Below are 27,975 nucleotides of genomic sequence, written 5' to 3' on the forward strand. Positions count from 1 at the left end.
AACCCTACCTACTACTACTACTACCACCTAACATTACCACCAACTACTACCTAACCCTACCTACTACTACCACCTAACATTACCACCAACTACTACCTAACCCTACCTACTACTACCACCTAACATTACCACCACCTAACATTACCACTACCTAACCCTACCACCTAACATTACCACCAACTACTACCTAACCCTACCTACTACTACCACCTAACATTACCACCAACTACTACCTAACCCTACTACTACCTAACATTACCACTACCTAAACCTACCTACTACTACTACCACCAGCTAACATTACCACCACCTAACATTACCACCACTTAACATTACCACCCACTACTACCACCACCTAACATTACCACCAACTACTATCTAACCCTACCTATTACTACCACCTAACATTACCACAAACTACTACCTGACCCTACCTACTACTACCACCTAACATTACCACCAACTACTACCTAACCCTACCTACTACTACCACCTAACATTACCACCAACTACTACCTCCCCCTACCTACTACTACTACTACCACCTAACATTACCACTACCTAACCCTACCTACTACTACCACCTAACATTACCACCACCTAACATTACTACTACTACCACCTAACATTACCACCAACTACTACCTAACCCTACCTACTACCACCTAACATTACCACCAACTACTACCTAACCCTACTACTACCTAACATTACCACCGACTACTACCTAAACCTACCTACTACTACTACCACCAGCTAACATTACCACCACCTAACATTACCACCACTTAACATTACCACCAACTACTATCTAACCCTACCTACTACTACCACCTAACATTACCACAAACTACTACCTAACCCTACCTACTACTACCACCTAACATTACCACCAACTACTACCTAACCCTACCTACTACTACCACCTAACATTACCACCAACTACTACATAACCCTACCTACTACTACTACTACTACCACCTAACATTACCACCACCTACTACATAACCCTACCTACTACTACTACCACCTAACATTACCACCAACTAACATTACCACCAACTACTACATAACCCTACCTACTACTACTACTACCACCTAACATTACCACCACCTACTACCTAACCCCACCTACTACTACTACTACTACTATTACATAGCACTAGCTGCTACTACTACTACTACTACTATTCACTACTTAGTATTCACTACTATTATTCATTACTACTTTACTAATTATTATTCACTACCACTACTACTATTATTCACCACCTACGACTCTTCTACTAGTATCATTATTCACTACGTTCAACACCTACGACTACTACTATTCACTACTAGTATTATTTGCTAGTACTACCATCACCTAACACTAGCTACTTATTATTCACTACTACTATTCACCACCTACTTATTATTCACTACTACTATTATTAATTATTCACTACTACTATTATTCACCACCGACTTATTTTCTACTACTTTCACCACCTACGACTACTATTCACTACTACTACCACTGTCAGGATTCACCTAGCGGTCATGATTTGGGGCTGTACAAATGTTTGATGTATTAGACTAATTGATTATGCGTATGTTATATTAATAGAAGGGGTGGGGTTATAAGACCCTTCCCTCACATTTATAGGGTCCTAGACTATAGATTAAATATATATATAGTTTTAGAATTGTTCCACGGTTGTTTTCTTTCTCTCTCTGTCTGTGTGTGACTAAGACAGAACTCTGCAGGGGAGTGTGGGAGATAAGAGACTAGTTAGACATTCCACAATAAATCAGCTTTGGGGAGCGGACGTTTACTGCTAAGTTTAAGATGCCACTAAAAGCCATTGTTTATATAGGGTTTTGGTCTCAGGAGTAAAAAGGTAAGGACGTAGTCAGTGACATCACTAAGGCGGGACTTCGGTTTAATAAAACAACTTGAGACCTTTTGTTTGATGCAGAACCTACTCAGAAACATGCGTGCTATGTTCCTGTTTGTCAACTTCTGTCTGCAATTGCATTAAAAGGTTTTTGAATGATTTAATTAAAGATATTGTCATAATGCTAATTTCACCAATGAACCAATGATTGACAAAGAGGGACGTGAGGAACAAACCCAAACACCACCTAACATTAGCTACTTATTATTCACTACTTACGACTACTACTATTATTATTCACTATTACTATTATTCACTACTTTCACCTACCACCTAACACTAGCTACTACTACTATTCATTATTATTCACTACTACTATTTTCTACTAGTTACTACTTTCACCACCTATGACTATTCACTACTACTACTACTACTACTGTTCATTATTCACTACTTTCACCACCTATGACTACTACTATTCACTACTAGAATTATTCGCTACTATTATTATTCACTACTTTCACCACCTACGACTACTACTATTATTCACTACTACTACCACCTAACACTAGCGATTACTACTAGTATAGTTCAATAATTCACTACTACTATTCACAATAACTATTCACTTTTTCACTACTACTAATACTATTACTACTATTAACATTCACTATGTTACTACAATAACATTAACTTATTTACTACTGCTATTATTATTATTATTCACTACTGTGAATGCTTCAGAGTAGTAGAATTAGTTTGTACTATGTATTCAAGGTTGTTTAAATTTTTTGCCTGATTTGAGTACTCCCTCGCCAATCCTCTCTCTCCTTGTCCCTCTCCAACACTCAATGTCTGTTTTGTTTGTAGACTATATTGATTGAGGAAGTGTTGTAATCAAATGTAATCTAAACACGGTTCACGTCTGAAGTTAAGCAGGTTGAAGAGTGTTTAGAAAGGTCTCCAGACTGATCGTTGTGTCCTTTTTGTCCTTCTCCCCTCTCCCACCATGCAGAGGCCATGGCACGAGTATGAGCACAACTTCCAGATCATGTACAAGGTGGGTATGGGCCACAAGCCCCCCATCCCAGAGAAGCTGTCCACTGAGGGGAAGGATTTCCTGGGTCACTGTCTAGAGAGCGAGCCCAAACGACGCTGGACCGCCAGTACCCTGCTAGACCACCCCTTCGTCAAGGTCAAACACTTTTTCTATTTTGAAAAACGCATACAGTTCACTGCAAGGGTAGACTTTATGCTGGCAGTCACATTGTGGTCTAACTAGATTCAATGTGAAGATCACAAGTCTAATCGAGAGATCCTCTCTTGTCTTTCAATCCCAGGTTTGCACGGATGAAGAGTGAGGGGGAACTGACACCGCTGCTCCCACGTTTACAAACTATAGCACTACTGTTCATGTTGGCCAGAGACCGAAAGATGAGGGTCTTGTGAACACAGGAAATTATGACTGCAGGCATATGGCGCTAAACTGAGGAACTTTATTAAGACATCATTTCCGATGGACGACTAAACTGGATCACTTGGATCGTGTTCCTTACAAACCAAGCGGAAGAAAACTGACTGCAACAGGGAGAGACACTATCTGTTGAAAAACGTTTTGCTACAGTGTGCCCTAATGAACATGACCCTGTAGAAGTCTTATGTCCTGGGGAGGGCAATGTATTGTACATACTGTAATAGGATTGGATCGATCCTTGTATAAACAATATTGTAAAGCTTAGGTAATAAGTATAGCCACATCTTGTTCTCTCATTGGTGAAGATGAGATGGAACAAGGCAAATGAGGAAGATATTGAAAAACAAAAGCTATGGCACTTTAAATAAAGCAGTTTTTTTTCCTTTCAGTGAGTGTACTAGGGACAGTTGAGATCTAAGTTCACTGCAGACATTTGGGCCTCGTTCAGTAGGCAAACGTTATGGAACATTGCAGCTAGAAATGTCAAAAGGCATGTTTGTTTTACATAACATATCTGAATGTTCCACAATGTTGTGCCCTTCTGAACGTTCCCCAGGTTTAGTCGAGGCAGCAGTCTTTCCTTCAGTCTTTTGATGAGGTGAGTGTCATTGCACAGAAGCAGGGGATGCTGTACTTAGTGCCATCTGTAATTGGGACAAAACATTTTTCTTTTAAATCAAACAATGACTGAGGGTGTTATCATCCATATTATGTGAACTGTTTAGCACTTTTCGGACATTAGTCCCCCCCATTTTAGGGGACCATTTCACAGTTAAAAAAAAAAAAAAAAAAAAAAAGTCTTTTTTGGTCCCATATTCATAGCGCTACATCAAGCTTGTGACCAAACTTATTGGATAATTTTGAATAATGAGTGAAAGTTCACCACACATCTCATACCCAAGACATGCTAACCTCTCGTTATTGTAATGGTGAGACGTTAGCCTCACTCGTCATTATCCAAAGTGTTTAGAAACAGATTGTATTTTTTACAATAAGTGATTGCAATGACACTACATTATAAAATGACATCAGCTTGTTGTAGTCCTTGTGTGCTATGAATATGGGACCAAATACTGACTACTTCAATAAACAAGTGAATTTGTCCCAATACTTTTGGTTACCTAAAAAGTGCTTTATTTCTAAAATGGTTCACCCGATATGGATGAAAATACCCTTAAATTAAAGCTGACAGTCTGCACTTTAACCTCAGTCATTGTTTGATTTCAAATCCAAACTGAGTCCATAAGAAAAATGTATTCACTGAGGACACTGTATAAGAAACTATTTCCACCCATACATTAAATTAACAATCAATGGCTGTGGGGAAGAGTCTAGGAAGGAAAGAACGTTTATTTTTATTTTTGGTGGATTTGTTTTAAAATAGTTATTGCGCCTTGCTGAGGATCCCATTTTTACAGTTGGAGATTAAGTTTACGTCCCAAATGGGATGGGCAGCACTGATTGGTTGACAGAGTCAGACAGGTGTGTTCCGATTGGAGAGCCATGGAACTGAAGCATATCCAACCGAGGAGAGAGACAACGGTCCGATCTCACTCCCTGCTGCTGAATGCACACACACACTTTCTGGTCCTCTGCTATGTACAAACAATATTACATCTTTAAGAAATGCTGTGAGATTAGTATGTCCTAGATTCATCAAACATAACATGGTAATGTTTACACAGGATCTTAAAATAGAAGGGACTGCCTGTGTTTGTACGTACACACTGCTGAAACTAAAGCCAGCGTCAACCTGTGAAGTGGGCTTATCTGGTACTTCAGTTTATTATAGAATCTCATATGTGCAAAAAAGTTGTCAATTTATCACAATTTTAGTGCATTTAACACACACCAACATGTATGACTAAAGCGTGTTGTGATATGGCAAGGACAACAAAGACATGTATGCATGCCCTGAACCTACAGTGCATTCGGAAAGTATTCAGACCCCTTGACTTTTTCCACATTGTCACATTCTAAACTGAATTAAATAAAAAAAACTCAAAATGACAAAGTGAAAACATATCTTATTTACATTAGGATTCAGACCTTTTGCCATGAGACTCAATTGAGCTCAGGTGCATCCTGTTTCCATTGATCATCCTTGATGTTTCTACAACTTGATTGAGTCCACCTGTGGTAAATTAAATTGGTTGGACATGATTTGGAAAGGCACACCTGTCTATATAAAGTCCCACAGTTGACAGTGCAAAAACCAAGTCATGAGGTCAAAGGAATTGTCCATAGAGCTCCGAGACAGGATTGTGTCGAGGCACAGATCTGGGGAAGGGTACCAAAACATTTCTGCAGCATTGAAGATCCCCAAGAACACATTGGCCTCCATTCTTAAAATGGAAGTTTGGAACCACAAAGACTCTTCTTAGAGCTGGCTACCCGGCCAAACTGCGCAATCAGGGGAGAAGGGCATTGGTCAGGGAGGTGACCAAGAACCCGATGGTCTCTGACAGAGCTCCTCTGTGGAGATTGGGAAAGTTGTCCTTCTGGAAGGTTAACTATCTCTGCAGCACTCTACCACTCAGGCCTTTATGGTAGAGTGGCCAGACGGAAGCCACTCCTCAGTAAAAAGGCACATGACAGCCCACTTGCAGTTTGCCAAAAGGCACCTAAAGACTCTCAGACCATTAGAAGCAAGATTTTACTCTTTGGCCTGAATGCCAAGCATCACATCTGGAGGAACCCTGCCACCATCCCTACGGTGAAGCATGGTGGTGGCAGCATCTTGCTGTTGGGATGTTTTTCAGCGGCAGGGACTGGGAGAGTAGTCAGGATCGAGGCAAAGATGAACGGAGCAAAGTACATAGAGATCCTTGATGAAAACCTGCTCCAGAGTTCTCAGGACCTCCGACTGGGGCGAAGGTTCACCTTCCAACAGGACAATGACCCTAAGCACACAACCAAGACAATGCAGGAGTGGCTTCGAGACAAGTCTGAGTGGAGACTTGAACCCGATGGAACATCTCTGGAGAGACCTGAAAACAGCTGCGCAGCGACGCTCCCCATGCAACCTGACAGAGGATCTGCAGATAATGGGAGAAACTCTCCAAATACAGGCGTGCCAAGCTTGTAGCGTCATACCCAAGACTCAAGGCTAATCGCCTCAAGGTTCTTCAACAAATTACAGAGTAAAGGGTCTGAATATTTATGTAAATGTGATATTTTTTCCCAAAAAATTCTTAACCTGTTTTTGCTTTGTCATTATGGGGTATTGTCTGTAGATTGAGGGGGGAAACTATTTAATCCATTTTAGAATAAGGCTGTAACATAACAATCTGTAAAAAGTCAAGGGGTCTAAATACTTTGAATGCACAGCATGTGTTTGTAGGTGCAGTATATTCATGTATTGGCAAGAGACTGCTGAAGCACTTTCCACCCTTCTTGTCGTACTTGAGTTGAATGCAATGCCATCTCTGACCAGCAACATTCTTTCTTTGGAATTAGTTATTTGCTGGAGGTGAACTGTGCTGTAGGGATGATATTGGTAATGTGAGTGGTCCCTGGGAGCTGGGAAGGATCTTGCAGTTGTAAGGCCATCTCCTCAGCTCAGTGGGACCCCATAGCTGGAGCTTCTCTTAATCTCAGTCTGTCCAATCATCCAGCGCACACCAACTGACACTGAGAATGGAATAGAGAGGAAAGGGATGAACATACTGTATGCTGAGGCGAATATTATGAAGTCTGGTTACATTATCCAGTGGAAATGTTTGACCAACTTTTTCAACGGTATGATTTGTGCCAACACTATCGTGTAAGCGGTACCAACCAATGGCATTACAGGCATGTGATATTATTCAGTACTTTCCAAGAGGAAGGAACAATCTGTTCTTGCTGTTGGTCAGTTTCAAAATATTTGGTAAGCAATGGATAAGATTGAGAATGTACTAACAAAAATACCTTTTAGCAAGAGTTAGTCACACCTGTCACTAAGCGGCCCTGGTTGAAGGTGAGTTTAGTCACGAAAAAGAAAACAGGGCTTGCAGTTGGATGTACGACGCCTCCTGGCGGCCATGTTGGAAGACCATCGTATTAATTATTCTGACAACAGCCGAGTGGCTACCCCAAACAGCTTAAGTGCCTAAAACTAGTGGACTCATCACCACAGTCATTTTCTGTTGAGTAACAAGGCAGCAAAGACAACGGGGGAAAAACGTTTACAGATTCGCCGCAATCATGAAACACCATTGGTGAGAGAAGTCTCAAGAACTGTCCGAAAAGTTAGGAAACCACCTGGCCGTCAGCCCTCAATCCAGACAGCTGTCAGTAACAGGTCTGCTACTGTACGATCAATTCATCACTGGTAAATCAAGTCTGATTTTCGAGTTTAGTTTGGTTGAGAACAAGTTCTCGTTTACAACTGCGACCTGGACAAAATATAAAGCAAAGCAGTGCGACGAAAACAGTTACATATGGGATAAACAATCATACAGTCAATAACACAATAGAAAAATCTGTATACAGTGTGTGCAAATGGAGTGAGGTGGTAAGGTGGCCTTTGATAAACAATTCATGCAAGGGGAGGGGGGGGGGGGGGCTGTAAATACTGCGTCCAAAATACCACAGCCGACTGCAGTTACAGCAGTTTCAAAACGGCAATCTTTTTTTTGTAAGGGTGGATAAAGGACCAGAATCTTTTTTTTCATACGATGGTAGCCTAGGCCTACTCTACTAACACTGACAACAGATGAATAAAAACGACCTTGTCGTGAATGCAACCATCTTTTGTCAAAAGTATTTGTTTTGTTTTGCATTTATAGATAACCATAACCTTCTGCCTAAATTCTAATTTGCTACAAAATGTCATATGACTTTAATTTGGCAATATCTGGATCCTTCTAGCCCTAGCCATGACCATGGAAAGGGTAAACGCAAATTGTACAATATGACCTACATAAAGTCTGGAGGACATTGTTGTCCAAAAAAATAATTATCCTCCAGTGATTATCATATGATTATTCATAAGAGGGAAAATGTATGGACATTACAGGGCAAAGGCTTCAATGTGCCAAGACAACCTGCTGTGTGACTGTTCCAGTCCAACAATAGATTGAATCTTTATGACAAACACCTGAATGAATTAAACACAACCAAGAGCCCTGATGGTATAGGTGACCTGAAGAAGCGATAGTCTAACATCAGGTGTGCTTTTCATATGTTTATGTACTGTAGGTTCACCAGCTGGCCTCAAGATGGGATTCCCACTGAAGATGAGAAATGCTGCAACATCAGTTTCTACTACTTTGTCATTTTCCAGATATGAAAAGGAGACAACCCTCAATTATACGAGATGGTTGTCATATGCTGTGCTTTGGTCAATCTGAATGATTCTGTTGTGCCATTTGAGTAGAGCACCTTCACCTTGTCGTCATGACAAAGGTTCCCCCTTAAACCATATGAATATATCAAATGTAATGTGCAACATGTAATAGACTGTTGTTGCTATTGTAAACATACAGTTTAATAGGAGGTATTGTTGTCTGGGTGAAATGAAACAGTCTCATCTCTGCTGAGACGAGTCCCATTGAATAAGTATCTTATAGCCCAACTATTTTATTTCTTTACAATTTAAAACACATTTCGCATAGACAATGTAATTGTGGTAGTCTTAGGCTAACCATCTTCATTATCACAGTGCCACTCAGATGTTCTGGGAGAAAAGTATCTTGACTTGGTAGTTGTGTGTTTTAAGCTAATGATCACATCTCCTTTCAGACATTTCACCACCTAGATTACAAGGGTTGGATTTGAACCAAAGCATGTACAAAATCCAGTATAATGATTAACCTCATATACATTGTCTAATGGGATGGTTTTTAAATTGATAACATAGCTGAACAATATGTAAACAGTGTGTGAGTTAAGCTATTCTCTGCTTCAGATGCAATGTCAAGGGGTGAATAGCAAATGCCCATAAGGATAATGCCATCATACTATAGGCCAACTCCAGTCCTTGAGTACCCCCAACAGTACAGTTTTATTGTAGCCCCAGACAAACACCTGATCCAACTTGTCAACTAATCAGGCCCTCTGAGTTGAATCAGGTATGTTTGTCTGGGGCTACAACAATGTGTGCTGTTGGGGGAACTGGAGTTTGGAACCACTGCTGTAGGCCTGTGGCTGCATTGGTGTTGCATGTCATTATCAGCTACAAAATGGGTTCACATGGCTGATATCCTGAGAAATAGTGGCAATCAATTACAACTAATTGTAGAGCTTATGACTGAACAAAAAGGTCATGTTCATTTGAGAATACAACACAGAATTGTGATCTGTGATTAATCAACACTAGTTCATCTTGAAAAATAGTTCATTAAAACAAGCTTAAAACACGTAGCTTACTTGTACAGTTTGAAATTATAGGAAAGTGTTGATTCTTTGAAGATTACTTACTAAAATGTCTAACCTTTACATGCAAGTTAACTGTTATTACTAAAGCAAAAATTACATCTCCACTGCAATGGAGGCACTTTAATTGGGGAGAACAGGCTCATGGTAATAGCTGGAGTGGAATTTTTTTATTATTATTTTTATTTTTTTATTTCACCTTTATTTAACCAGGTAGGCTAGTTGAGAACAAGTTCTCATTTGCAACTGCGACCTGGCCAAGATAAAGCATAGCAGTGTGAACAGACAACAACACAGAGTTACACATGGAGTAAACAATAAACAAGTCAATAACATGGTAGAAAAAAAGAGAATCTATATACAATGTGTGCAAAAGGCATGAGGTAGGCAATAAATCGAATAATTACAATTTAGCAGATTAACACTGGAGTGATAAATCATTAGATGATCATGTGCAAGAAGAGATACTGGTGTGCAAAAGAGCAGAAAAGTAAATAAATAAAAGCAGTATGGGGGTGAGGTAGGTAAATTGGGTGGGTAGTTTACAGATGGACTATGTACAGCTGCAGCGATCGGTTAGCTGCTCGGATAGCAGATTTTTAAAGTTGTTGAGGGAGATAAAAGTCTCCAATGGTATGGTATCAAGTACACCAAACACATGGTTTCCATGATCTACAGTGGGGAGCACACTTGATTATTAACTACTTAGGTGTGTTAGTGTAACGGATGTGAAATGGCTAGCTAGTTAGCGGGTACGCGCTACTAGCGTTTCAATCAGTTACGTCACTTGCTCTGAAACCTATTAGTAGTGTTACCCCTTGCTCTGCAAAGGCCGTGGCCTTTGTGGAGCGATGGATAACGATGCTTCGTGGGCGACCGTTGTTGATGTGTGCAGAGGGTCCCTGGTTCGCGCCCGTGTCGGGGCGAGGGGACGGTTTAAAGTTATACTGTTACATTAGTACTGGAACAGAAGCCTGCACCCCGAGCAGGGTCCAGTTGTAAAATGTGTAACTTTTAAACTATTTTTGCTAACATACTGTAGGTACACATAACCCATGGCATACAAGGATGTACCCTTACTCTCTTGGGACATTCATCTGCAGACGGATCCATAGCGCTCTGTAGCTGAGGACAGAAAACGTCAAAGAAACAGGCTTCATTGTACTCTAATTAGACAGCACTGAAAATTGTGTTGAAATATCTGTCCTCAGTTTCTCGCTAGGGACTCGAACTGGAGAATAGTTTAATGAGGTCCTCCCACAAAGGTACTTGCCCTATCCAGAGTAGCCTACTCTGCCTTCTCTGACAGCTAGCTAATCCTTTCACCCTCTATGGCTGTTAGCTAGCAAACTGGTGATATTTAATTCACATAGCTAGCTACACAGTATGTAATGTTAGCTAACATTATGTTAGCCTGCACACTAAGTTTCTGTAGCAAACTAGCTAGCTAAAAATACAGTTTGATCATTTTCATAATAGATTTACTTAATTGAATAAGTTCTCCCACTGCCTCCGTTTTCTGGGTCCTTAGAAACTAAATAACGGGCAATCTTCCAAGTTTTGGGTGGTAGCAAAACGCAGCTAGCCATATGGACGACTGAAGGACTTCAACATGGCGCTTGGTGCGGTTGCTAGGTGATTTGTGACACAACTGCAAGCCCTCTATAGTGAACTTGAATAATCTTGGCTGGCTACATTAAAATTGTCTCAAGGCCGGATTTGGCTCGGGGGCCACTAGTTGATGACCTCTGAAGTATATACCAATAAGACCAACCTGCAGAGCAGAAGCCCACGGTGGCCAGTATGGTGAGAATAGACCCAGAGTTGACCAGCTGGACCAGGAGGAGGTAGAGGGGGTATAGGAGAAGGCAGGTCCAGCCTATCCAGTTGATCAGGGCCCAGGGCCCACGTGGAGGCGTGACTACAGGGCCAGGGAAACACCCTGTCTGTCTGTAGTCCTCCTGGAACTGGTCCTAGAAGCACAATACATGAGCACATCAGCAACGTAACAAACAGGAGCATAGTCCATTGGCTTCACAGCCATAACCACAAGAAAGTGGGAAGGGAGGGGTTCAAAGTCCTTAAAGCTGTCTTTTTGTATATCTGATATAGTATGTCAATATCATGTCTTTTTCTGGATCTCTTTAATGCAGTGCAATTTAATCCTAATCTAATGGGCCAAGGGTACATTTTACAGATTGTGCAAGTGCTGCTACCATGTTGTGTTGCTGCCATGCTGTGTTGCTGCCATGCTGTGTTGCTGCCATGCTGTGTTGCTGCCATGCTGTGTTGCTGCCATGCTGTGTTGCTGCCATGCTGTGTTGCTGCCATGCTGTGTTGCTGCCATGCTGTGTTGCTGCCATGCTGTGTTGTGGTTTTAGGTCTCTATATAGTGTTGTTGTGATGTGTGTTTTGTCCTACATTTATATTCTATTTATTTTTAAATCCCAGGCCCCGTCCCCGCAGGAGGCCTTTTACCAGGCCGTCATTGTAAATAAGAATGTGTTCTTAACTGACTTGCCTAGTTAAATAGAATAAAAATACATTGATGAAAGTGTTTGGGTCATAACTTGGTTAAATATATATATATTTTTAAATGGACCATTTTAACATTGTCTCCAAGAGCACATGTTCAACTTCATAAAAAAAAACAAGTTCCCATCTCAAGAGGTTAAATAAAATGTTTTATATAGTGTGCCAAAGTGCCAAATAAAGTAACAGGGTTGACGATTTCTTAAAATCAGCCATAAATCCCCATGTGACGGGGGATGGAAACCTTTGTGCAACGCAGTGGCAATTGAATGCAAGCTTCACAAAATTGTTTTAATTGTTAAAACATTTCTAGCCTGTCTATCTATGGGTAACAGAATGTCCAAAAAGAGTAGAATCAGCTTTTACACTATGATTTCACTATTCGATGTTCAATGGAAAACATTCATTTGCAAAACTTTTTTTTTTAAAGGAATAGTTTCACCATATTAAAGCGAGAGTTCAGTTCACTTAACAGGGTTGACCATAAAATGAAGGACAGATGTAAATGCTGAGCCTTTATTAATATTAAAAATCATATTTACTGAATTTGCCATGCGGTCTATATTAAAGGGCACTTAATAAAACATGCTTTAAAATCCAATATTGGTGCACAATTTGCACTTAAAATATCAAAAGGGATGCAAGAGGCACTTTTGTGGAATGACCTGGCAATTTACATAATATAAAGTGTAAATGAAGCAAGTTTGAGCTTTTAGCTTTGTCCTTGGTGCTTACTGCACTCCAAAGAGCTGGCTGTTCAGAAAATAAAGCTCTATCTAATCTAATCCAGATGCATGACACTATGATAATAAAATGAATCCAACTAACAGGGAAGAAAGCGTTTGGTGCAGAGTGCTGGTGAATTAAACATTGGGGACAGAACAAAGTTCTAATGTGAAGATATTGATATTGTAGTAGGTCACAACATTAAACTCATTTAAATGGAGAGTTTTAGCTTTGTCCTTGTTTTTAGTCCTTTAATAGTGAACAAATAGATGCAAACTCTGCACCTTGTGCAAATGCTTAGTTAGTAAATCTGGTCCATAGTGTGATCCCTCTCCTCAATTATAACACTACCTTCTCCTGGTAGAGTTTGTGAAGCCAGGAGGAACATTCAGCCTCATCTTCTGGTACGGACTCCAGAGGGATTCTCCTAGAAACGGGGAGGCATAAGCGACAGGGAGCATAAGCGACAGGGAGGCTTTCAGCTGTCCAATTCAATAGAACTTTATGGTCCATTAAAATACACTGAAAAAAATATAAAACGTAACAAGTGTTGTTCCCATGTATCATGAGCTGAAATAAAAGATCCCAGAAAAGTTCCATACGCACAAAAAGCTTATTTCTCTAAAATGTTGAACACATTTGGTTACATCCCTGTTAGTGAGCATTTCTCCTTTGCCAAGATAATCCATCCACTTGACAGGTGTGGCATATCAAGAAGCTGATTAACAGCATCATTATTACACAGGTACACCTTGTGCTGGGGACAATAAAAGTCCACTAAAATGTGCACACACACACAATTTAACAGATCTGAAGTTGGAGAGTGCAATTGGCATGATTATTTCTCTAACATAAATCGACTGCAATGTCATTTTAGAGAATTTGGCAGTACGTCCAACGTCGTGTGGGCAAGCGGTTGGCTGATGTCAACGTTGTGAACGGAGTGCCCCATGGTGACGGTGGGGTTATGGCATGGGCAGGCATAAGCTACGGACAACAAACAGTTTTTCTTTTAATGTCGATGGCAATTTGAATGCACAGAGATACCGTGATGAGATCCTGAGGCCCATTGTCGTGCCATTCATCTGCCGCCATCCCCTCGTGTTTCAGCAGGATACTTAAAAGAAAGCTCAAGGTCATTGGCCACATTTTTTCACCTTTATTTAACTAGGCAATCGGTTAAGACCAAATTCTTATTAATAATGACAGCCTAGGAACAGTGGGTTAACTGCCTTGTTCAGGGGCAGAACGACAGATTTTTACCTTGTCAGCTCGGGGATTCAATCTAGCAACTTTTAGTTTACTGGCCCAACGCTCTAACCACTAGGCTCTAACCACTAGGCCACCTGCCACCCCAATGCACGGGTCCATGTCGCAAGTATCTGTACACAATTCCTGGAAACTGAAAATGTCCCAGTTCTTCCATGGCCTGCATACTTACCAGACATGTCACCTATTGAGCATGTTTGGGATGCTCTGGATCTGTATGTATGACATCGTATTCCAGTTCCCGCCAATTTCCAGCAAATTCGCACAGCCGTTGAAGAAGAATGGAACAACATTCCACAATCAACAGCCAGATCAACTCTATGCGAAGGAGATGTGTCCGGCTGCATGAGGCAAATAGTGGGCACACCAGATACTGACTGGGTTTCTGAACCAAGCTCCTACCTTTAAGGCATCTGTGACCAACAGTTTCATATCAGTGTTCCCAGTCATGTGAAATCCATAGATTAGGGCCTAATGAATTTATTTAAATTGACTGATTTCCTCATATAAGCTGTAAGTCAGTAAAATATTTGAAATTGTTGAATGTTACATTTATATTTTTGTTCAGTATAAGTCCAATAAGCCAATATAAGGGCCTTGAAATCAGTGAGTTTAGCCTCTAACCAATGGCCATCCCATGTTCCACTCACAGCCCAGCTTGCGATAGAAAATGCAGGCTGAAATTCATTATTAAATACCTTATGTATAAATCTGGATGATATTTTTTCCCGTTGATAACTCCCAGCAAGGTTGGTGTTTCGTTGTTTCTGAAATTTAGTGTACAACAGTACACCGCAGCAACTGAAGGGGTTACAGATACAAAAACATTAAGTTGTCAAAAGTTCATTGGCATCAGTCTTTATCCAAAATAATGCAGAGATATACAATCATGAGTCATGACATGAGTAGCATTTGGTCATTTTGGAGCTCCCCAGGGTTCCGTACCTGTCCCTCTGAGGTTCTGGACGGCTACCCAGAAGCCCTTGGTCCTGGGCAGGAGGTGGTGTTTGAGTTTAGGCAGGCCTTTCTTCTCTGCCACCTTCATACTAATCTGATGCTTCTCCTCTGTGAAGCGTGTTCCCTCACAGTGGAGCAGGAACTGGCACACAGAGATTCACTGTAGTGTCACTGCTATGTTTTGACTGACCAACCAACCTGCATACTCATATTGATTGTGTCGATCAATACAATCTTATAAATTAACAACCATACTGCATGTTTACATAGTACCAAAGAAAGTTTGGAATAAGGAGTTTGAAAAGACCTGTTACATCCTCTCATGAACTATACATGCCCAGTCAACTTTGGACTATTAAGTGTCAATCATTATTGATTGTATTCGAGGCTCACCCAGAAGTTCTCGGGGTAATCCCGTAGGTTCTGAAGACTCTGGACAAAGCTCCTCTTATCCTCCTCCCACTTCCTCTTAATAAACACCATCTCCAGGAAGTACCACATCCAGCCAATCACAGGCAGGTACGACAACTCTTTCTTGGCTAAACATTTGGAGGCCTGGAAAGGGAAAGATTATTCAAACACAATAACACAGAGGGCATCAAACAACTTCTGAAAATCTTAGTCTCTTCTCAGTCTTGATGCAATTCCTTGCTTCCCACCTTCTTCGACAGTATTGGAGGACAAGTTCCAAGGTCCCTCCCATTGGACTTTCTTCTCCAATGCGTTTTGAGACGGAGATAACGAGAGAGGATGTGAGGAATCTAAGACAGATGAATTGACAAAGATCTCTGTTCTCTTACCCCAAGGACCCCAAATCTGTCACAGAAGGTCCAGCCACACAGAAAGTCTATTTCAAAGTTGTGGTTAAGGACGATGATGGCGTTCTCTTTGCCGTAGATTTGGTAGTTCGCTGGGTCTGTGTAGAAAGTTACTTCAGTGCCAGACCACCACTCTAGGAGCGCCACAGACTCTGGGGAACACACAACATAACATTAACATAACACAGCACAACCTAGCCTAGCAGAGCATAAATAATAGACCACTGTGTCAGCAGCTACAGTAACTTTATATTTCAGGTATTGCACAACGTTAGAGTATAGCCCCTGCAGCATCAGTTAAGTGAAACAATAGTGAAAGAGAGTGATATCCTACTCACGGCTGGTGAGGGAGTATCCCAGTTTACAGTTGATCCGCCGGGCCAGCTGCTTGTTGATTGGCCAGAGGGGCAGAGTGCAGATCTGTAATAGGTTGACCAGGAGACCGCTGACCAAGAACCCATAGCAGATGATCAGGTGACACAAGAACTGGCCCTTCAACCATTGTACCAGACCCATCTACAGGGGAGGAAATGAGAGGAGTTTATTAGGCATAATAAAGATATATTTGATGCACAGCAGGTGACATAGGAACCACTGCACCAGCCCCATCTTTCCATTGGAAGCTAGACCCTGTTGGTATGAAAACAACAGAAATCTGACCACACCTTCTTCTGCTCTGATTGGAAAATGACTTGAGGTGAAAAGAAGCTCATCCTTCAGCTGGCCAGTTCTTTCAGATCAGAGGACAGATCTTTGAGACAGCGCCAGACATTTTAGTCATTTAGCAGATGCTCTTATCCAGAGCGATTTACAGGACCAATTAGGATTAAGCACAGAGATTTTTCACCTAGTTGGCTCGGGGATTTAAACCAGTGACCTTTTGGTTTTGGCCCAACACTCTTAACCGCCGCCACAGACAGATCCAATCTCGTACAAACATCCAATAACCTGAACAACATACAATAGCCAAGTCTGAAAGACGGATACGCATCAGAGAGAAATTGCAGTTATCAGTACAGGTCTTCCTCATTAAACAACCAGGATCACCTGAAGCATGCACAGAACAATGTAAACATACAGGAGCTGGCCTACTATGCTCTGCCTGCATGCATTTACATAGTGTGCGCATGCTTCTGGAGACAGAAACACCACCAGTGTTTTGAAAAGTCTGATTAATAATACTTTCCTGTGGATATTTTGTCTCAAATTCCCAAAGGGTATGAGGACCAACCAGATGCATTCTTGCATTTTAACTACCCGCTATTCAAAGCGCTCTGAACAAATTAAGGGAATCGTTCACAAACATTGGCATATTCTTAAATCCGATGATAGTCTCGGTAATGTGTTTTCTGACCTTCCCTTGGTCGTATTTTCGCGGGGCAGAAATCTCCGAGACCAATTGGTACACTCTGATTTAACCCCCCAAGATATTCCTGAACAACGTCTATTTGCGCCCCTATTGGATGGTAATTATAAGTGTAATGGCTGTGCCCAATGCAATGGCACTTATAAATGCAGATCCTTCAAACATCCACAAACAGGGACATCGATCCCAATCAAAGGTGTTATTACGTGCTCCACTAAGGCAGTTATTTATCTCATAACTTGTCCTTGTGGTAAAAATTGTGGGTAAAACAAAGCGTGAATTAAAAGTACGTATCTCAGAGCATCGTAGCACCATTAGGTGCAAAAACTTGACCTACCCAGTTGCGGCCCACTTTTTGGAGGCAGGCCACTCGATTTCATCTTTGCATTATATTGGCATCGAACATGTCACCCTCCCTAGGAGAGGGGGTGACCTTGATAATTTATTGTTAAGATGAGAGGCTGCTTGGATATTTAATTTAAAGACCCTTGCTCCCTTCGGTCTTAATGTGGACTTTGATCTGAAGCCATTCTTGTGATTGTTGTGACTTTGCCATTGTGGTTGTTTGTAGGCTTGTGTGGTCTTTAGTGTGTCTATGATCGTATGCTATCCATTTGTATTAATTGTATGTTGCTCATTCTATGCCGTTTTAATATGAGTAATTAACCAATGATATTAGGCCACTGTTGGCCATGATTACAGACACCTGTGTGTCTTGACACTATATATAAACGAGTCATCCCGCAGTGTCTGTGATTGTACCCTGATGAAGACAGCTTGCCTGTCAAAACGTTGGTAATTAAATATTTTTGCATCTGAGCTCCTAGAGTGTGCGGCTCTCCTTTATTTTCAAGTTTTCTACTCCGCTAGCCAGCACCTCGCCTATATAGGTGTGCGTTTCTTTTTCTTCTAGAATGAGGACCAACCACCCAGAACCAGTTGAGCAGGGTTCCCCAACTGGCTGACCAAATTTGGCCTGCGGGTGGTTTTATTTGGCCCCCCCAAGTTTTCTGAGCAAAAAATATCAGTAATTTTATGTGTGGGATATTCATTTTTGGACATAAGACAACAAAAAAAAAACACCAGAAAATCAGCTCCAAGTGATTTTAAGTTAAGAAATCTGTTCAAGTATTCCCACGCATAGAGAGATTTAACATGATCATATGAAAATGTAAGCAAGCTTTGAAATTATATTTTAGTCAAACATTATATCCGTTTGGGTATCTCGCGGTCAATATGCAGTCTACAAATTGTAATTATGTTCCAGCCCCCCGACCATCCGCTCAAGAAAAAAATAATATATATAATAAATAAATAAAAATCAACCCACGGCTGAATCTAGTTGATGATCCCTGTGGTGGAGTAAGTTCAAATATTATTTGATTCAACATTCTGTCTTGGAGAGGTCCTGAAAGGGACATTTCCAAATAGTTTAACTGCAATTTATATTATAGACGTGAATTGCGAAAGCCAATTTAAAAATCGGGCAAAGTTCACCCCGCCCTTGCTCCAGAACAGTGGGAGCTACCCTTATGACTCATCTCTCGCTCTCTTGACCGAGGCCGACCTCCCCCTGACCGAGGCTGACAAAGTGAAGCGCTCTCTGCCCTCCAAAGAGCTGGCTGTTCGGTTGACAACATACTCATACTAGAATCAGGACAGAAACAGTCTTGGTTCCAAAAGTCTTGTTTGATAGGAACTTCTTGTTCATGTAGAATGATCGCAAGCACTCACTGTGTCAAACCTGTTCACTGCATAAGAACTGTGAATAGGAATCTTCCAATATAAAAGGTAACAATTCCCTGTATAATATATGGTAGCATTGGAAATAGTTGATAGTCCGCAGAACTCACTCTGTTTCACCTCCTAGCTGCTCAACAGGGCACGTCTAGGCAGACAACTGTTTTTGCACGTACACATGGTCTGACTGCTATCTGATGACTATACAGAGTTGTGTACATATTATCTCAACTAACTGGTGCCCCCACATTAACTCTGTACCGGTACTCCCCTGTCTTTAGCCTCGCTAATGTTATGCTGCTCTTTAACTTTGTTACTGTTTTTTATTACTTATCCATTTTTTACTTAACTTATTTTTTCTTAAAACTACATTGTTGATTAAGGGCTTGTAAGTAAGCATTTCACTGTAAAGTTGTACTCAGCATGTGAAATATACTATTTTATTTGATGACACACCCTGCTAGGTTACACTCTGGGAACTACTACAGTATATACCAATAGCAGACTGGCCTTACTGCACCACAATACAATCTACTATGGAGGAATTTACCTCAGGGGAGTGGTTATGTACAGTAGCATATCAGTGGCGACCTGTCATTCAGGGCAGATCCCCCCCCCCCCATTTTTAGCATACACATGCATATAAAATGTAGGTTCTTTTTTTGGTGGGGGCTTGCCTGTTTTGCATGTTATTTTGGCATTAATACGTGTCACATATCAGTTTGAAAATAATGTAAAGAATATAGAGTTAATAAAGCCGCATACTCAAGAAAACAAAAGAGACCATGTTTGTAACGCAGCTTCAAAATGCAGGTGTTTCAGCCTAGCTCAGTGCTTTCTGTGGTGGTAGGGCAAGCAGGCAGAAAATACAGAGCGTTGCGCCGTGATTGGCTCAGTGTTCTGTCACTCATGGGGACACTACATCACCACCAAGTCTAAGGGTAGAGCTAGAAAAGTCAAGCCCCTTGGGTGCTGCCATAGTTACATTAGAAGTACCTATCCAAGAAAGCTCAAGGTCATTGGCCACAGATATATTTATACCTTTATTTAACAAGACAAGTCAGTTAAGAACAAATTCTTATTTTCAATGACGGCCTAGGAACAGTGGGTTAACTGCCTTGGTAAAAATCTGTCGTTCTGCCCCTGAACGACAGATTTTTACCTTGTCAGCTCTGGGATTCGATCTTGCAACCTTTTGGTTACTAGTCCAACACTCTAACCACTAGGTCAACAGTAGCTTTGATTGGACGGATGTCAATATCATACTTTCAAAATCTTCGCTAGCAGTCATCATCATGAATCAAGTCGACAATCTTTTATTTATTTGATCTTTATTTAACCAGGTAGGCTAGTTGAGACCAAGTTATCATTTACAACTGCGACCTGGCCAAGATAAAGCGACACAAACAGAGTTACACATGGAATAAACAAACATACAGTCAATAATACAATAGAAAAAGTATATATACACACAGTGTGTGCAAATGAGGTAGGATAAGGGAGGCAAGGCAATAAATAGGCCATAGTGGTGAAATAGATACAATATAGCAATTAAACACTGAAGTGATAGAGGTGCAGAAGATGAATGTGCAAGTAGAGATACTGGGGTGCAAAGGAGCAAAATAAATAACAGTATGGGGATGAGGTAGTTGGATGGGCTATTACAGATGGGCTATGTACAGGTGCAGTGATCTGTGAGCTGCTCTGACAGCTGGTGCTTAAAGCTAGTGAGGTAGATATGAGTCTCCAGCTTCAGTGATTTTTGCAGTTCGTTCCAGTCATTGGCAGCAGAGAACTGGAAGGAAATGCGGTCGAACGAAGAATTGGCTTTGGGGGTGACCAGTGAAATATACCTGCTAGAGCGTGTGCTGCTATGGTGACCAGTGAGCTGAGATAAGGCGGGGCTTTACCTAGCAAAGACTTGTAGATGACCTGGAGCCAGTGGGTTTGGCGACGAATGTGAAGCGAGGGCCAGCCAACGAAAGCACTCAGGTCGCAGTGGTGGGTAGTATATGGGGCTTTGGTGACAAAATAGATGGCACTGTGATAGCAAATTGGATGCAGTCTGAGTAGAGTGTTGGAGGCTATTTTGTAAATGACGTCGCCGAAGTCAAGGATCGGTAGGATAGTCAGTTTTAGGAGGGTATGATTGCCAGCATGAGTGAAGGATGCTTTGTTGCGAAAAAGGAAGCCGATTCTAGATTTAATTTTGGATTGGAGATGCTTAATGCGAGTCTGGAAGGAGAGTTTACAGTCTAACCAGACACCTAGGTATTTGTAGTCAGAACCGTCCAAAGTAGTGATGCAGGACGGGTGGGCAGGGATCGGTTGAAGAGCATGCATTTAGTTTTACTTGCATTTAAGAGCAGTTGGAGGCCACGGAAGGAGAGTTGTATGGCATTGAAGCTCGTCTGGAGGTTAGTTAACTTCCTATGGCTGCAGGGGCAGTATTGAGTAGCTTGGATGAAAAGGTGCCCAGAGTAAACTGCCTGCTCCTCAGTCCCAGTTGCTAATATATGCATATTAATATTAGTATTGTATACCAAACACTCTGAAGTTTCTAAAACTGTTTGAATAATGTCTGTGAGTATAACAGAACTCATATGGCAGGCAAAAACCTGAGAAAAAAATCCAACCAGGAAGTGGGAAATCTGAGGTTTGTAGGTTAACTCATCGCCTATCGAATACACAGTGGGATATCGGTCAGTTTGCACTTCCTACGGCTTCCACTAGATGTCAACAGTCTTTAGAACCTTGTCTGATGCTTCTACTGTGAAGTGGGGCCGAAGGAGACGGGAATGAGGAAGGTCTGCCATGAGCTGACCATGCTCTGACCATGCACGTTCACATGAGGGAGCTCTGTTCCATCGCACTTCTGAAGACAATGGAATTCTCCGGTTGGAACATTATTGAAGATTTATGTTAAAAACATCCTAAAGATTTATTCAATACATTGTTTGACATGTTTCTACTGACTGTTACGGAACTTTGACATTTCGTCTGCTTTTAGTGAACGCGCTTCGTGACTTTGGATTTGTTTACCAAACGCGCTAACAAAAGTAGCTATTTGGACATAACTGATGGACATTCCCGAACAAAACAAACATTTTTTGTGGGAGTGCATTCCGACGAAGATCAGCAAAGATAAGTGAAGATTTATAATTCTCTCTCCACTGCTCTCTCCACTGGCTTCCAGTTGAAGCTCGCATCCGCTACAAGACCATGGTGCTTGCCTACGGAGCTGTGAGGGGAACGGCACCTCAGTACCTTCAGGCTCTGATCAGGCCCTACACCCAAACAAGGGCACTGCGTTCATCCACCTCTGGCCTGCTCGCCTCCCTACCACTGAGGAAGTACAGTTCCCGCTCAGCCCAGTCAAAACTGTTCGCTGCTCTGGCACCCCAATGGTGGAACAAACTCCCTCACGACGCCAGGACAGCGGAGTCAATCACCACCTTCCGGAGACACCTGAAACCCCACCTCTTCAAGGAATACCTAGGATAAAGCAATCCTTCTGCCCCCCCCCCCCCCCCCCCTTAAAATGATCTAGATGGACTATTGTAAAGTGGCTGTTCCACTGGATGTCATAAGGTGAATGCACCAATTTGTAAGTCGCTCTGGATAAGAGCGTCTGCTAAATGACTTAAATGTAAATGTAAATGTAATTCTATTTATGACTTTTGTTGACTCCACAATTATTGAATATTGTGCTTTTGCCGTAAAGCTTTTTTGAAATCTGACACAGCGGTTGCATTGAGAACAAGTTTAATTCTATGTAAAACATGTATCTTTCATCAAAGTCTATGATGAGTATTTATGTTATTTGATGTGGCTCTCTGCAATTTCTCCGGATATTTTGAAGGCATTTCTGAACATGGCGCCAATGTAAACTGAGGTTTTTGGATATCAATATGAACTTTATCGAACAGAACATATATGTATTGTGTAACATGAAGTCCTAGGAGTGTCATCTGATGAAGATCAAAGGTTAGTGATTAATTTTCTCTCTATTTCTGCTTTTTGTGACTCCTGTCTTTGGCTGGAAAAATGGCTGTTTTTCTGTGATTTTGCGGTGACCTAACAATCGTTTGTGGTGCTTTCGCTGTAAAGCCTTTTTGAAATCGGACACTGTGGTGGGATTAACAAGAAGTGTACCTTTAAAATGGTGTGAAATACTTGTATGCTTGAAGAATTTGAATTATGAGATTTCTGTTGTTTGAATTTGGCTCCCTGCACTTTCACTGGCTGTTGTCATATCGATCCCGTTAACGGGATTGCAGCCCTAAGAAGTTTTAACAGTGTCTAAAGAGCCAGAAGTATACAGAATGTTGTCGTCTGCATAGAGGTGGATCAGAGAATCACCAGCAGCAAGAGCGACATCATTGATGTATACAGAGAAAAGAGTCGGCCCAAGAATTGAACCCTGTGGCACCCCCATAGAGAGTGCCAGAGGTCTGGACAACAGGCCCTCTGATTTGACACACTGAACTCTGAGAAGTAGTTGGTGAACCAGGCGAGGCAGTCATTTGAGAAACCAAGGCTGTTGAGTCTGCAGATAAGAATGTGGTGATTGACAGAGTCGAAAGCCGATGGCCAGTTCGATGACTACAGCTGCATAGTATTGTCTCTTATCGATGGCGGTTATGATATCGTTTAGGACCTTGAGCGTGGCTGAGGTGCACCCATGACCAGCTCGGAAACCAGATTACATAGCGGAGAAGGTACGGCGGGATTCAAAATGGTCGGTGATCTGTTTGTTAACTTGGCTTTCGAAGACCTTAGAAAGGCAGGGTAGGATAGATATAGGTCTGTAGCAGTTTGGGTCTAGAGTGTCTCCCCCTTTGAAGAGGGGGATGACTGCGGCCGCTTTCCAATCTTTGGGGATCTCAGGCGATACGAAAGAATGGTTGAACTTGCTAGTAATAGGGGTTGCAACAATTTTAGAAAGATAGGGTCCAGATTGTCTAGCCCGGCTAATTTGTAGGGGTCCAGATTTTGCAGCTCTTTCAGAACATCAGCTATCTGGATTTGGGTGAAGGAGAAATGGGGGAGGCTTGAGCAAGCTGCTGTGGGGGGGTGCAGGCCTGTTGACCGGGTTAGGGGTAGCCAGGTGGAAAGCATGGCCAGCTGTAGAAAAATGCTTAATTATCACAGATTTTCAGTGGTGAGAGTGTTTCCTAGCCTCAGTGCAGTGGGCAGCTGGGAGGAGGTGCTCTTAATCTCCATGGATTTTAGTGTCCCAGAATTTCTTGGAGTTTGTGCTACAGGACGCAAATTTCTGTTTGAAAAAGCTAGCCTTTGCTTTCCTAACTGCATGTGTATATTGGTTCCTAACTTCCCTGAAAAGGTGCATATCGCAGGGGGCTATTCGATGCTAGTGCAGTACGCCACAGGATGTTTTTGTGCTGGTCAAGGGCAGTCAGGTCTGGAGTGAACCAAGGGCTATATCTGTTCCTGGTTCTACATTTTTGAATGGGGCATGCTTATTGAAGATTTTGAGGAAAGCACTTTTAAAGAATAACCAGGCATCCTCTACTGACAGAATGAGATCATTATCCGATCGATTAGGTCGATTAGAAAGGCCTGCTCACTGAAGTGTTTTAGGGAGCGTTTGACAGTGATGAGGGGTGGTCGTTTGACCGCGGACCCATTACAGACGCAGGCAATGAGGCAGTGATCTCCGAGATCCTGGTTGAAGACAGCAGAGGTGTATTTGGAGGGCAGGTTGGTTAGGATGATATCTATGAGGGTGCCCGTGTTTACGGATTTGGAGTTGTACCTGGTAGGTTCATTGATAATTTGTGTGAGATTGAGGGCATCAAGCTTAGATTGTAGGATGGCCGGGGTGTTAAGCATGTCCCAGTTTAGGTCACCAAACAGCACAAGCTCTGAAGATAGATGGGGGGCAAGCAATTCACATATGGTTTCCAGGGCACAGCTGGGGGCAGAAGGTGGTCTATAGCAAGCAGCAACATGACAGACTTGTTTCTGGAAAGGTGGATTTTTAAAAGTAGAAGCTCAAATTGTTTGGGCACACACCTGGATAGTAAGACAACTCTGCAGGCTAACTCCGCCCCCTTTGGCAGTTCTATCTTGTCAGAAAATGTTATAGTTAGGGACATTTCAGGGGTTTTCGTGGTCTTCCTAAGCCAGGATTCAGACACTGCTAGGACATCAGGGTTGGCAGAGTGTGCTAAAGCAGTGAATAAAACAAACTTAGGGAGGAGGCTTCTAATGTTAACATGCATGAAACCAAGGCTTTTACGGTTACAGAAGTCAACAAATGAGAGCGCCTGGGGAATGGGAGTGGAGCTAGGCACTGCAGGGCCTGGATTAACCTCTACATCACCAGAGGAACAGAGGAGTAGGATAAGGGTACGGCTAAACGCTATAAGAACTGGTCGTCTAGTACGTTCGGACCAGAGAGTAAAAGGAGCAGGTTTCTGGGCACAGTAGAATTGATTCAAGGCATAATGTACAGACAAAGGTATGGTAGGATGTGAATACAGTGGAGGTAAACCTATGCATTAAGTGACGATGAGAGAGATAGTCTCTAGAAATCTACTGGCAAATCCTTTTTAATCCTTGTCATACGAAGAGAAATAATGAAGAGAAATTATAGATCCATCAAAACCTGATACATTTTATCTGCCATTGGACAAACATTACACAACAAGTTGGAAATCGCAAATTCAACAATGAGTGGTTTGGAAGCATCATTGGCTAACTGCAAGCATTGCAAAGCAATCATTAGCCTGATATTCAGTGGAGTGGCTGTGTGGTCCCAAGTCTAAGATTAAGGGTCTCTTTTCCTAGTTTAAAATTATAAACATTCAACATTGGCCATTCTGTCAATTGAAGCAGGATTTGTGCAGCGCTCAAAACTTCTTAACTCGCAACTGCAAAATCTGACTTTAGTGAGTTCAAGACAACTGGGAACTCAGGGAAAAACGAGCTACGACTAGGAAAACCCGTTTTGAACTGTCATCCAACTCGGAATTATAAATCCGGAACTCAGGCCTCTTTCTAGAGTGACAACCTGAAACTCACTGACGTCATCATGAGTCAAGCTTTATTTTTCCAGAGTTCCCAGTTGTCTTGAAAGCACCATAAATCCAGAGAATGCCAGACTTTGATGACAAAGTTTGATGTCAAAATTTGCCCACGAAGGACCACCACTCCACCTTCCTGTTGACATGGGCACATCACAACAAGGCTAGTCCAAAAATGTTTTGTATGCGGCTGCATAAATGATGTAATATGCCAGGGAGATATGTACACTGTAGCTAAGAAAGTAACACTAAGTTCATGTTGGGCTACTAACGGCTTTCTACACATGTGCCTCACCTTAATAATTTGGTCATTTTATTTATTTAACCGTTAACTAGGTATGTCAGTTAAAATCAAATTCTTATTTAAAATGGCCTACACCGGCCAAACCCGGACAACGCTGGCCTAATTGTGCGCCGCCCTATGGGACGTGCCTTAAAACGGGATATGGTAGTAGGTACCAGGGGCACTGGTTTGTGTCAAGAACTGCAACGCTGCTGGGTTTTCCACACAGACACACACAACAGTTTCCTGTGTGTGTCAAGAATGGTCCACCACCCAAAGGACAACCAGCCAACTTGACAACTGTGGGAAGCATTGGAGTCAACATGGGCCAGCATCCCTGTGGAACACTTGAAACCTTGTAGAGCCCATGCCCCAACAAATTGAGGGGGGGGGGGGGGGGGCAACTTAATATTACAAAGGTGTTCCTAATGTTTGGTATGTAACCAATGTAACCACAATGTTTTTTTTCTACAGATGATTCTAAGCAAACGCATCCCATGACATCTTCATGTCAAATAGGTCTTGGTTTCTATCTGCAGGGCAATGACATTTCATTAGAGCAAAATTACTTAAATTAAATAAATTGATTTCAAACTATAGCCAAAATTATTTATCTCAACAGGTTATTTTGGTGATGATAACAATCTCGTAAATTATATACTTCAAAGTCATAAAGTATATTTCAATGATTGAAATCTTCCAGACTATGGCTTTAATTGTAATCAGTAATCTTACCAAAGACTCTTCCAAGTAGTCTAGTTGTATTATAATAACAATACAGGAGTATCCTAACATGACAGTGGGGGAAAAACACATTTAGATAACCATAATAAAAGTTTGTTACAGTAGCTACCTTGTCCGTTGTCCCTGGCTTTGGTTCCTTTATAGCAGCGATAAAGCTGTCCAGACACTGACGGAAATGTTGTCTCCCAACTGTCTGTCTGTAGGCTTGATCAGAATGATCATTGAGGAACGGACCAAAAGTGTTTGAGAGATGTCCTTATGTCCCCAAACTAACTCCTTCAATCTAATTATAGGAACACCCGCCGCCAGAAACCCCACCTGACAACACGCCACTTTTATTTGGCATTTTCTCAATTGGTCAAAGTTCGACCTCTCCGGTTTCAAAAGGAGGCGAGGAGAGGACGGAGCAGAGGACGCGAGTAATCGAGAAAATTCAAATGATTCTCCGCATTCGGGGGGGTTGTATTGGGTTCGCCTACCCTACGTGTTTATTACAGCTGATGTGAGGAAATCCCTCTTGCATGTGCTCGCTGCTGCTGTGTGTAAAACGTGTAGAAAGTAGAAACTTCTCGTGCAGAAACAATAGGGTGGGTTAATGACTTTGCCACTTGCCCAGATAATGACAACCCAAACAATGTAGCGCCACTGCTGAACTTTCTGTCTTAACTTTCTATTTCATTATTCGGCCTGTAACTCCCTCTACTGGCTGATTAAGTGTAATGCATTAATGAAGCGTTTCCTACAAAGCTGTGTGTACTAGGGCTAGGCTTCTAC

General features: G+C 41.8%; 2 protein-coding genes across 4 annotated transcripts in view; one reads left to right on the forward strand and one right to left on the reverse strand.

Annotated features, from left to right (window-relative positions):
- The window catches only part of LOC129862789 (mitogen-activated protein kinase kinase kinase 4-like), a 76,843-nt gene extending 72,285 nt beyond the window's left edge, over window positions 1–4,558 (forward strand). For all 3 annotated transcript variants that reach the window (XM_055934769.1, XM_055934758.1, XM_055934775.1), the window contains 2 exons: window positions 2,896–3,075; window positions 3,221–4,558. In XM_055934769.1, coding sequence (XP_055790744.1) covers window positions 2,896–3,075; window positions 3,221–3,241 — 201 coding nt within the window. In that variant the 3' untranslated portion in view covers window positions 3,242–4,558. The remainder of the gene's footprint in view (window positions 1–2,895; window positions 3,076–3,220) is intronic.
- A 126-nt stretch (window positions 4,559–4,684) lies between these two features.
- Window positions 4,685–27,491, reverse strand: LOC129862801 (1-acyl-sn-glycerol-3-phosphate acyltransferase delta-like). The gene is made up of 9 exons (XM_055934788.1): window positions 27,311–27,491; window positions 16,355–16,532; window positions 15,999–16,168; window positions 15,592–15,753; window positions 15,187–15,340; window positions 14,940–15,042; window positions 13,324–13,399; window positions 11,489–11,687; window positions 4,685–6,987 (listed from the first exon to the last, which is right to left on the reverse strand). Exons 2-9 carry the CDS (start codon window positions 16,530–16,532, stop codon window positions 6,911–6,913), a joined length of 1,119 nt encoding a protein of 372 aa, XP_055790763.1. The 5' UTR covers window positions 27,311–27,491; the 3' UTR covers window positions 4,685–6,910.
- Window positions 27,492–27,975: the final 484 nt, after the last annotated feature.

Source organism: Salvelinus fontinalis, chromosome 1 (assembly GCF_029448725.1).
Source record: "Salvelinus fontinalis isolate EN_2023a chromosome 1, ASM2944872v1, whole genome shotgun sequence".
Taxonomy (NCBI): domain Eukaryota; kingdom Metazoa; phylum Chordata; class Actinopteri; order Salmoniformes; family Salmonidae; genus Salvelinus; species Salvelinus fontinalis.